Source organism: Bombina bombina, chromosome 11 (genome assembly GCF_027579735.1).
Source record: "Bombina bombina isolate aBomBom1 chromosome 11, aBomBom1.pri, whole genome shotgun sequence".
Taxonomy (NCBI): Eukaryota; Metazoa; Chordata; class Amphibia; order Anura; family Bombinatoridae; genus Bombina; species Bombina bombina.
In genome coordinates this window covers 169836451-169849475 of record NC_069509.1, presented here as the reverse complement: position 1 = coordinate 169849475, position 13025 = coordinate 169836451, and the positions used below count along the sequence as shown (strand labels likewise).

The 13025-nt window shown below is 38.2% G+C and overlaps 1 protein-coding gene across 2 annotated transcripts in view; it reads right to left on the bottom strand.

Moving 5' to 3' along the window:
* POLR3E (RNA polymerase III subunit E) overlaps nucleotides 1-13025 on the bottom strand; it is an 89023-nt gene that overhangs the window by 18914 nt on the left and 57084 nt on the right. For both annotated transcript variants that reach the window (XM_053694675.1, XM_053694676.1), the window contains one exon: nucleotides 10727-10804. In XM_053694675.1, the coding sequence (XP_053550650.1) occupies nucleotides 10727-10804 (78 nt within the window). The remainder of the gene's footprint in view (nucleotides 1-10726; nucleotides 10805-13025) is intronic.

The window sequence follows — 13025 nt, the reverse complement described above, 5'->3', positions numbered from 1 at the left end:
AGATTGGCACAGTCTGAGCACAGAATATTCCCTTATTGTGTATGCAAGGAGGCAGGGGACTTTGACCCAGCTGACTTGCTGTTATATATTTGTTTTTGTTTACCTGTATATTTCTGCTTTGTGTTTCTGCCATTGATTTTACATATATGTGGCTGTCTGCATTAGCTGTCATACCTAATTCTAGCGCCAGGTGTGAGTAGGCAACTACTGATTTTCACTAGAAAATGCTACTGCAAAAGCAGATCTGTTGAGGTTTTGTGTTTGTTGGTTTTTCGTTTCTGAAAGAGTAATATATCAATCTGACGATACAAGCATAAATACAATTAGCATAATAGGTATGGGGGTGTGAAAACATATAATTCCCTTAAAAAGTAAAGCACTTCTGTTTTTGTTTTTTTACACATACACACTAGATTGTCTAAAATTGTATCGGCTTCGTGGGGAGGAGCCGTTTTGAATTTGCACTCTGAGATAGAGGTCACATAACCTCCAATATTTTTTTGGAAAAAAAAAAGAATTTTTTTTTTTTTTTTTTCTCTCTCTCACTCTCACTTTTCACCCACATTTTGGGCACATACATGCTTATAGGTATATAGGCAAATATAAGATTCACCATTTGTAGCAATTTCGTTTTACTCACGACACTTCATGGAAAGATATATGACTAATATGAAACAAAGATCCCCAATTATGCCCGTCAAGAGAGATAAGAAAGGCAACAAGCCTTTGAACGATGCAGTAGCAGATAGCCTGCTGGAGACGTCCATGATGGCCACCGCCAGCACAGACATACAGATTACGAATAATCAGTTAACAGAGCTGATTGTACCACAACTTGAGTCATTGAAAAAAGATTTGGCTGGGTTGACGGTGGAAATCAGACAGTTCTCCAGTAGACTGACAGAGGCAGAGACTCGAATATCAGAGTTAGAAGATCTATATACTGTACAGGAAACAAATAACCTAAAACTCACAGATACCATTAAAACTTTGCAAAATAAAGTTGACGATCTCGAAGATAGATCGCGCCGAAACAATGTGAGGGTGGTGGGCTTGCCAGAAAATAGTGAATTTACAGATCTGATACAATTTGCCTCCACCAGGTTACCCACGCTATTAGGCGTGGAATTACAGGGAGATAAACTTGCGGTAGAAAGAGCACATAGGGTCGGCCCAAGTAGGTCAGATGCAGATAATAAAAAACGCCCTAGAATGATAGTTATCAAATACCTGTGTTTCCAAGATAAAATCAGGGTTATGCAGCAGTACCGAAAGATTAAATCACTCAGTATTGAAGGTACACAAGTTCTATTATTCCAGGACTTTTCTACCGATACGACAGCTAGAAGAAGAGAAATGTCACCATATTGCTCTGCCCTTATTAAAGCAGGTATAAAGGCTAGCCTCAGGTATCCGGCAAGGATAGTTATAGAAGAGCAAGAAGGGCAAAATCTGTTAAATACCCCAGAAGAAGCTAAGACTTACTGTAAAACAAAGAATATTAAGGTGTAACTAGGTAAATATAGGATCACGATAGCAAAGGATCAAGATAGCAAAGAGATATATAATGAGTGGCAGTGAAGGAAAACTACCAGCTTGCATAGATAGAGTCAGCTTGGGTAGTGAATGGATGCAGGTTTTATTTGTTATATGTTGTGGTGTTCCCCTTTTTTCCCGTTCCTTTTCCTCTCCTCCCTCCCTTTTGGTTTTTTTTTTTTTTTTTTTTTTTTCTCTCCCCGCCCGCCCCCGGGTACCCCTCTTGAGGCGGGCTGGCTTAGAAGTAAGATAATCATAATTCTAAGATGAGTAGAAATTTAAATTTTATCTATTGGAATGTTGGAGGTGTGTCATCTCCAGCAAAGCGCAAAGGTATTTTAAAATCAATTAAGAAAATAGATCCAGATATAATACTTTTACAGGAACTACACCTAAAGGAAGACGAGATAGTAAAACTTAGAGCGAATTGGGTAAATGAAATAATAGCAACACCATGCACACGTAGAAAGCGGGGGGTCGCAATTATATTCAGTAAAAAAATCACATATAACATAATACGCAAAGAAATTGATACAGCCGGCAGATTTTTGATTGTTCAAATCGAAGTAGCACATAAAATATGGACAATCTGCAACGTCTATGGGCCTAACGAATTTGATAGGGAATTCTGGGGCAGTATCAAGCAAAAATTAATTCCTTACTTAGGGCAGAACATAATATTAGCAGGAGACTTCAACATGGTCCTACATCCTGAAATAGACAGGTTTCGACAAAAGAGTGCTTCAAAATATAGGAAGGAGGCTAAATTTTTTAGAGAATTTTGTGCATCACTAAAATTAAAGGACATCTGGAGAACACAACATCCAGACATGAGAGAATATTCCTGTGAATCGAAATCACATAGGAACTTCTCTAGAATCGATCTCTTTTTAATAGAGGAGCATTTATTGAAGATAGATATTATATCTCAGATATATGATTTCACGTTATCAGATCATGCAATTATTAGTATCAACTTTAAATTGAATGTGCAGGAAGGGCCGCATGCGAATACATTTAGCTTCCCAGGATATATGATAAATAATAGTTATTTCTGCAATTGGTTAAGAGGGAGATGGAGAGAATATCAAAATTTGAATAATACATACAGTCATAAGATAGAAATATTCTGGGAAGCAGGGAAAGCGGTCTTAAGAGGGGATATTAAGAAATAAATGGTAAATCTCAAGAGGAAACAGCTAGCTAGAGAGACCCAACTATCTAATCAGCTGTGAAATACATATAGAAACTATATAAACAACCCCTGCAATAACACATGGAATAAGTATACACAGGCTAAAGCAGAACGAGAGGCCTTTTTAAACAATAAATGGGCACTGGAAGACATTAAATCTAGAAGCTATTTCCAGGGGTTTCAAGGAATCTCGGCCAAACATTTGGTTAAAATTAGAAAATTTAGGAAGAGTAGGAACATGATCCCTTTAATAAAATATAAGAATGAGACCTATACAAAAGCCTCAGAAATTAGAGAAGCATTTTTTAAGTATTACCAGACTATTTACTCTCAGGGAACAATAGACAATATGGCAAAACAGAACTTTTGGAAGAAAGTTAAATTACCGAAAATTAATAAAGACGCATTGGACAAACTAAACTTAGAAATAACTACAGTGGATATAATTACGGCCATAGAGAAGACTAAAGCAGGGAAAGCCCCAGGTCCGGACGGACTCTCTGCAGAGTATTATAAAATAATGAAATTGGAAGTGGCAGAAACGTTAAGTAGCTTGTTCAACAAGTACTATATACAGAATAATAAACATTCATTATATTTTACAGATTCAATAGTTTCATTAATCCACAAGAAAGGGAAACCTCCAGAGGATATGGGTTCATATAGACCCATATCCCTTCTTAACCAAGACTATAAAATATTCATGTCCATCATAGCTAATAGATTGAAGTTGGTTATCGGAGATTTAATCAGCCCGGACCAGACAGGTTTTATGCCGTCGAGGAACCCAGCAAAAAATATGCGTAGAGTCCTTACTCTACTTGATTACTATTATAATAAAATCCACAGTTTAGGCTCTCATTCTTTGCCAGACATGGCCTTGATAACGATAGACGCAGAAAAGGCGTTTGATTCCATTATATGGGACCATATGCTGACTGCTCTTGCCCAATTTGGATTCCAGGGTAATTTTGTTGATACAATTAAATTAAATATATAAGGAACCTAGGTCACAACTTTTAGTTAACGGTGAACTATCGTCATATATAACTCTGCAGAGAGGAACCCGGCAGGGGTGTCCACTATCCCCCTTACTTTTTAACCTCGCGCTTGAACCACTGGCTGTACTTCTCAGGAAAGAAATGGAGGGTATTAAGTTGGGCAAGCAGAATATAGTCATAACATTATATGCTGATGATATTATGCTTTTTATCAAGGACTCCAGTATAAATATTCCGAAAAGTATGGAGATAATCATGCATTTTAGTAAGTTCACTGGATACAAGATTAATGCTCAGAAATCTGAGATCTTATGGATTAACAAAAATAAATATAGCTATACTCTTCACCCTTTCAGGGAGGTAGATAGTATAAATTATCTCGGGGTATTCATAGGCAGAGACCCAGGGGAATGGTATGGCCTAAATTATACTAAAATGTTTGCGAATCTAGAGGTTGAATTCCAAAAGTGGAACATACTTTTTCTATCTCTCTCAGGAAAAATTATGTTGATTAAAACAATCCTGTTCCCTCGGATCCTATTTCTACTACAAAATTTACCTCTGGTTATTCTTAAAAAGGATATAGTTCTATATAACCGAGCATGCACATCATTTATCTGGGGTAATAAGAAACCACGCCTGTCAATTGAGAAATTGTCTATTCCTAAAAAATTTGGTGGCATGGCGTTACCAAATTTAAGATACTACAATTGGGTTACGTTGGCCAAATATGGTGCAGACTGGCTGACGGAAGCACAGTATGTCACATATTTCGACATGGAGTCTGATTTAATCGCACCCTTTAGTTTGAAAGCAGCTCTGCACCATGTACATGCCAAACTACCTTCTAATATTAAACAATTAATTACATTTTCAAATATTGTATTAGCTTGGCAGAAATACTGCAAGATGATGGGAGTAGACTACCAGAAATCCCGGTTTCTACCCATTATTGGGACCCCCGCATTTTCTCCAGGTATACATAATGGGATATTTAAAGAATGGCATACTAAAGGTATTACATATTTCTCGCAGCTTCTTAGGTTGGATAGTAATATAATTCAAATGTATAGCGTGATATCAGACAAATATAATCTTCCTTCAAATAATTTCTTTGCCTACCTCCAGGCCAGAAGTTTTATAACATCATTAATGGGTTCAGATATACAAGATTGGAGTTTACACGAGATAGAGCCAGGTCTCAAACTATATAAAGCTGGTGTTAGATCAATTACTTTTTGGTATGAGGCCTTATATTCTAAATTGGGGGATATACATTTATCTCAAATTAAAGAGACCTTTCAAAGATATTTCACCAATTTACAAGAACCTGATATAAAGAAAAGTCTAAGTCTATGTGAGGCAACTACAACCAAGACGGGTTGGAGGGAAGCTCACATGAAATTATTAAATAATTTTTATTTAACTCCAGAAAGGATGAATAAATGGGTACGTGACGAGCCAAGTTATAGGTGCTTCAAATGCTGTGCTGATAAGGCAGATATGTTGCACTGCCTCTGGTCATGCCCCAAGATTAGACAATTCTGGGGGAAAGTCAATTTTTGGTTGAATAGACATTTGCAGCATGGCTGTGAACTCACCCCCAGAAAGATTTTTTTCTTGTGCCATGATCAGACATGTTACGGGGATCAACAGCTGATCAATACCGTTATCTTAGCGGCCCGAATGTTAGTTTTTAAGAAATGGAAGTTAGTAAGTGCCCCGAGTATAGCTGAACTCGCAAGTGCAATTAGATTGCAAATGAGGATAGAACTATACGACAAAAAATTAGCATCAGAGAAATATCTCAAGAGATATTTCGGGAAATGGTTAAAGCCAATTCAAAAGTGGCCATTGGCATCACAGAAACAATTCATCACCCCTCTGATAAATTCTGCAGCATTCCTTTCACTGATCGCGGGGGAGATTCTCCCACAGCAGTGGATAGAAGATTAAAACAGGTGAAGTGCGAATGGCCAGCAGGGCTGGGAGGGGGTTCCGGGGGAATGGCAGGGGTTAATATACCAGTGTTTCCCCTTTCATTTTTTTTTTTTTTTTTTTTTGTGTGTGTGTTTTGTCTCATCCCCATTTGGTTATATGATTTCCCTTTTTTTTCCTGAAATAATATAAATTGTGAAGTACTAGAAGGCAGAATATGAAAGTTGTCTTTAGATAAATGAATATTTTTTTCTTCTTTTTTTTTTTTTTCCACATTTAATTTCATAAAAGATGTTTTCATATTGCTACATATACAATCAGATATAATGATGAATGTTATGTTTTTTCTTTCATGTACGAAATGATGTACTTCACCAATGAAATATTTAAAAAAAAAAAAAAAAAAAAAAAAAAAAAAAGAATTGGTCTGAAGGTTCCCTCTTTTTTGGGAACTACGAACAGATTTGAGTAAAATCCCATTCCTTGTTCCGTCATTGGAACTGGGTGTATCACTCCCATCTTTAACAGGTCTTCTACACAATGTAAGAACGCCTGTCTCTTTATTTGGTTTGAGGATAAGTGAGACATGTAGAACCTTCCCCTTGGGGGTAGTTCCTTGAATTCCAGAAGATAACCCTGAGAAACTATTTCTAGCGTCCAGGGATCCTGAACATCTCTTGCCCAAGCCTGAGCAAAGAGAGAGAGTCTGCCCCCCACTAGATCCGGTCCCGGATCGGGGGCTACTCCTTCATGCTGTTTTGTTAGCGGTAGCAGGCTTCTTACCCTTGTTCCAGCCTTGCATCGGTTTCCAGGCTGGTTTGGACTGTGAGGCATTACCCTCTTGCTTAGAGGATGCAGAATTAGAGGCCGGTCCGTTCCTGAAATTAAGAAAGGAACGAAAATTAGACTTATTCTTGGCCTTGAAAGGCTTATCTTGTGGGAGGGCGTGGCCCTTTCCCCCAGTGATGTCTGAGATAATCTCTTTCAATTCTGGTCCAAAGAGAGTTTTACCCTTGAAGGGGATGTTAAGCAATTTTGTCTTGGATGATACATCCGCTGACCAAGACTTTAGCCAAAGCGCTCTGCGCGCCACAATTGCAAACCCTGAATTTTTCGCCGCTAATCTAGCTAATTGCAAAGCGGCATCTAAAATAAAAGAGTTAGCCAACTTAAGTGCGTGAACTCTGTCCATAACCTCCTCATATGGAGTCTCTCTACTGAGCGACTTTTCTAGTTCCTCGAACCAGAACCACGCTGCTGTAGTGACAGGAACAATGCACGAAATGGGTTGTAGAAGGTAACCTTGCTGTACAAAAATCTTTTTAAGCAAACCCTCCAATTTTTAATCCATAGGATCTTTGAAAGCACAACTATCCTCGATAGGAATAGTAGTGCGCTTGTTTAGAGTAGAAACTGCCCCCTCGACCTTAGGGACTGTCTGCCATAAGTCCTTTCTGGGGTCGACCATAGGAAATAATTTCTTAAATATAGGAGGGGGAACAAAAGGTATGCCGGGCTTCTCCCACTCCTTATTCACTATGTCCGCCACCCGCTTGGGTATAGGAAAAGCGTCGGGGTGCACCGGAACCTCTAGGAACTTGTCCATCTTGCATAATTTTTCTGGAATGACCAAGTTGTCACAATCATCCAGAGTAGATAACACCTCCTTAAGCAGTGCGCGGAGATGTTCTAATTTAAATTTAAATGTCACAACATCAGGTTCAGCCTGTTCAGAAATTTTTCCTGAATCTGAAATTTCCCCATCTGACAAAACCTCCCTCATGGCCCCTTCAGATTGGTGTGAGGGTATGACAGAACAATTATCATCAGCGCCCTTCTGCTCTTCAGTTTTTAAAACAGAGCAATCGCGCTTTCTCTGATATGCAGGCATTTTGGATAAAATATTTGCTATGGAGTTATCCATTACAGCCGTCAATTGTTGCATGGTAATAAGCATTGGCGCGCTAGAAGTACTAGGGGCCTCCTGCATGGGCAAAACTGGTATAGACACAGAAGGAGATGATGTAGAACCATGTCTACTCCCTTCATCTGATGAATCATCTTGGGCAACTTCATTATCTGTGACAGTATTGTCCTTACATTGTTTGGACGCTATGGCACAATTATCACACAATTTTGAAAGGGGAGACACATTGACTATCATACATATAGAACATAGGTTATCTGAAGGCACAGACATGTTAAACAGGCTTAAACTTGTCAATAAAGCACAAAAACCGTTTTAAAACAAAACCGTTACGGTCTCTTTAAATTTTAAACAGAGCACACTTTATCACTGAATATGTGAAAAAATATGAAGGAATTGTTCAAAATTTACCAAAATTTCACCACAGTGTCTTAAAGCATTAAAAGTATTGCACACCAATTTTCAGCTTTAACCCTTAAAATAACGAAACATGAGCCGGTTACAGATTTAACCCCTATACAGTCCCAGCTACAGCCTTTGCTGTGACTTTACCAAGCCCAGAGGGGAATACGATACCAAATGACGCCTTCTAGGAACTTTTCCAACTACTTTCAGGTCCTCACACATGCATCTGCATGTCTTGCTCTCAAAAACAACTGCGCAGTAATGGCGCGAAAATGAGGCTCAGCCTACAACTGGGAAGGCCCTTCCTGACTGGAAAAGGTGTCTAACATAGTACCTGACGTTAAAAAACGTTCCCCAAGTTTATAAGTGTGAATTATCAGCATAAACATGTATAAAATGTCCAAATAAAGCAATCGATTTAGCCCATAAAAGTGTCTACCAGTTTTATAGCCCATATTAAGCCCTTTATTCTGTTTGAGACTAAGAAAATGGCTTACCGGTCCCCATGAGGGGGAAATGACAGCCTTCCAGCATTACACAGTCTTGTTAGAAATATGGCTAGTCATACCTTAAGCAGAAAAGTCTGCTAACTGTTTACCCCAAACGAAAGTTACTGCATCTCAACAGTCCTATGTGGAAACAGCAATCGATTTTAGTTACTGTCTGCTAAAATCATCTTCCTCTCACAAACAGAAATCTTCATCTTTTTCTGTTTCAGAGTAAATAGTACATACCAGCACTATTTTAAAATAAACTCGATAGTAGAATAAAAAAACTACAACTAAACACCACATACTCTTAACCATCTCCGTGGAGATGTTGCCTATGCAACGGCAAAGAGAATGACTGGGGTGGGCGGAGCCTAGGAGGGACTATATGGCCAGCTTTGCTGGGACTCTTTGCCATTTCCTGTTGGGGAAGAGATATTCCCACAAGTAAGGATGACGCCGTGGACCGGACACACCAATGTTTGAGAAAGCCCTGTTTTTAAAAACACTTTTAAAAACAGGGGCACTTTCATTCATGAAAGTTTACATTGCAGCCGTTTAAAAAAAAAAAAAAAAAATACTTACCTTTTCTTCCTTGCAAGCGTTAAACACAGAAGCAGCGATTCCCTTGCCCCCAGGCCGTCTCTTACGTCAGAAATGACGAATGCGGCTTCCTCCAATAACGGCTTTTCCCCCCAGAGCAAACATTGCCTGAGGCCACACAGTGATTGGAGGAATCCGGATTCGTCACTTCTGACAAAAGAAGAGATGACCTGGGGGCGAGGGAAATCGCTGATCCGGTGTTCCACGCTTGCAAGTAAGAAAAGGTAAGTATTTTAAAAAAAAAAAACGGCTGCAATGTAAACTTTCATGAATGAAAGTACCCGTTTTTAATTATATTTTTAAAAACAGGGCTTGCATTCGTGAAAATTTAAACATTCACTTTAAACTTGACATTTCAACAATGCATAAAATGTTTCATTATTGCAAGTAAAATATCATTGCAGTATACATTATTTTGTAGCCATTTGCTGTAAAATACATCTAAAAATTGTGTTTGTTTCACTTTCTCCCAGGAAGGCTAAGGTTAATACTTTTAGGCAATTTATGTGAGCTTTTGCTTACTCCTCCCTCCCTAAGCTTCTGTGGTGTCACATGCTTTAAAAAGGTGGATTATCAGTTTTACATCAACAATCATGATAAGAAACTCATTCTTTGCAAAAGTAAATCGAATTAGTACTAATAGGGCAGGCTACCCCAGTCTGCACATGTGCAAACAGAGTCTGTGCTATATCTGAATATTAGTTTGCAATTGGTTAGCAGGGGTTCTTTTGTTCTGTGGGACAGGGAAATCAGTGAAAAGAATAAACATAAAACAATATACTCATTTGTTAAAATAAAGCTGCAGTTTTCATTGCAAAATTATTATTATATATGAAGGTTCATAACCATGTAGTTTCCAATTGGTGTTTAAGACTGCAATATAAAATGTTAAATGATATGCAGTTTAAAAAAAAAAAAAAAAAAAAAAACAAACAACAACCTTTGCCATATACTGTTAATTTTGTCCCCTTTTCATGTAATGTATGATAGTGATAGGCTTTCCCATTCACTCAAGTTTCTATAACGTTATGATGCCACCATATTGAAACCTAGATTTCTAATTGTTTCTTCTGAAGACAATTAGGGACAGAACGTGTGCAAGCAATAGCATCAATGGAAACAATGTGCGTCACAGTAGTTTTTTTATGTAATGACACTGATATATTAGAACAGAAATCAGAGTGAAGGGTGACATTTAGTCAGCGCACCTATCCCATCTACATGGGACCCCAGGATAACCACGTCAAGTTACCAGATGCACAAAACTAAAATAAAAGATGCCCCACGTTTACAATACGACATAACAGCTTCACAGAATTTAAACAAACATTATTAGAGGCAATAAATTCAAAATTAAACTGTAATGATTAAGATAAAGCATGCAATTGTATACAGTATATTTATTTCTAAAGGCACCTGCCCCTACTGAGCATGTGCAAGAGTTCACAGTGTATACATATCAGTCTGATTGGCTAATGGCTGTCATATGATATAGGGGCAGGGAAATGGAACAAATCTACTACTCACTTAAACTTCACAGCAAATGCTATTGCATTGTCTTTTCATTATGCATTTTATTATGCAGTTCTACTGTATGTAATGGTCCTATACTGATTAATTTAATAGGCCATACCTTGTCGTTGGTGTCTCCACTTGTCCAGAGTGCAAAGACTTTCCGTTCCTCAAGTGTAGCAGAACTCTGCGGAGGGAACTAAACACAAACATATACATCAGTGTGGTTGTTGTCAGCATTACATCTCCCTATATTCTCCTGTGCTACATCTGACAAGTGTATTAATTGCAAAGGGAAATGTCATGAAAATGCAGAAATTCAGCAGCTTTAAATGTTGCGCTTTTATATGGACGAAAGATAATTTGAGTTCAATATCCTAATTAATATGAGTCTAAAATCTTAGGGGACTAGGATTTTTCTTGACAAAATATAGAACAAAGGTTTATGTTTAAAAGATAAAACGTTTAGGGTTTTGAAACACTGTACCTTGTTTATAGTGTTTTTTTTTTTTAAAGGGGCAGTAAAGTCCAAATTAAACTTTCATGATTTAGACAGGTCATGTAATTTACAACAACTTTACAATTTTACTTTAATTATTAAATTTGCTTTTTTTTTCCTTGGTATATTTTGTTAAAGGATAAACCTAGGTAGGCTCATAGGCTGATTTCTAAGACTCTGTAGTCCACCTCTTATCTCACTGTCTGGCTGTGAATAGCTAACAACATCAACTGTCTGTTCATGTGTACCATATAGATAACACTGTGCTTACTCCAGTGGAGTTTTAAAAGTCAGCACTGATTGGCTAAAATGCAAGTCTGTCAAAAGATCTGAGATAAGGGGGTGTTCTGTCGATAACTCCAATTCATTGAGAACTCCAATATGACGTCCCTTTCGGCTGCAGATTACACTAGTTGCCTCCATTGCGCATGCGAGCATGCACCCGAGATTATTCATCTGAAAAGAGGCATACCCTTGGGGAAAACTCATCGAATTCTCCAATAAAATCCATTGCACATGCGTATTTTTTTTTATGAGGCAAAAAAACAGACCCTTGAGAAGAACTTATTGAGTGCTACAAGAACTGCTGTTGCGCATGCGCGCATTACGTGTAACCACCGGGCCCGTCTGTGTTCAATAGCTTTACCCTCAGGCCAACAAGCGAAAACTTATCTCGGCCTGAGGGTAAAGCTATTGAGCAACAGACGGGCACAGTGTTTAACTATACGTAAAGCGCGCATGCGCAACAGCAGTTCTTGTAGCACTCGATAAGTTCTTCTTAAGGGTCTGGGTTTTTTGCGTCATAAAAAAATATGCATGCGCAATGGCTTTTATTGGCGAATTAGACGAGTCTTCCCCAGGGTACGCCTCTTTTCAGATGAATAATCTCAGGTGCGCGCTCGAATACGCAATGGAGGCAATTAGTGTAATCTGCAGCCGGAAGTGATGTCATATTGGAGTTCTCGATGAATTGGAGTTATCGAAAGAACGGGCAGTCTGCAGAAGCTTAGATACAAGGTAATCACAGAGGTAAAAAGTGTAATAAAGGGACAGTAAAGTCAAAACTAAACTTTCATGAGTCAGATAGGGTAAGCAATTTTAAACAACTTTCCAATTTACTTTTATCATCAAATTTGCTTTGTTCCCTTGGTGGTATTTTTGAAAAGCTAAACCAAGCTAAGCTCAAACTGATTTCGAAATAGTTGAAAACCGCCTCTTAGCTCAGAGCATTTTGAAAGTTTTTCAGTTAGACAGTGTTAGTTCATGTGTGGCATATAGATAACATTGTGCTCACTCCCGTGAAGTTATTTAGGAGTCTTCACTGATTGACTACACTGTATGTCTGTCAAAAGCACTTGGATAAGGAGGCTGTCTACAAAAGCCTTGCTACAAGGTAATCACAGAGGTAAAACGTATATTAATATAACTGTGTTGGTTATGCAAAAACGGGGAATGGGTAATAAAGGGATTATCTATCTTTTTAAATAAGAAATTTTTTGGTGTAGACAGTCCCTTTAATATGGGGGGGGGGGGCGTGTCCATGCAGCTCTGAGCAGTCGCATTTCTCTGGGAGACATAGCAATATTCCGCAAGTTACAACTGTTATTCTACAGCATCGATAATAAATTGTGACTGGCTTCATAATTAACAATATATACAACTACTTCTCAGCACTCAGCTTGCTGTATTTATGAACCAGGAGTCAGAATTGGACTATTGAGGCCTGTTGCGGCGGCATCCTAACAGGCGGCAGTTCACTCACTTTCTCTATTCACTTTTTTCAGTTTATATACTCAAGTTGTTAGCCTATACAAATTAGAAAATGCCTGGCTCTAGCCTATGCATCTATATACCTCAATTGATTATGCTTTTGAAATGTTATTTTTTCTTATGGATGCAACTTTTTTTTTTTATTATATGT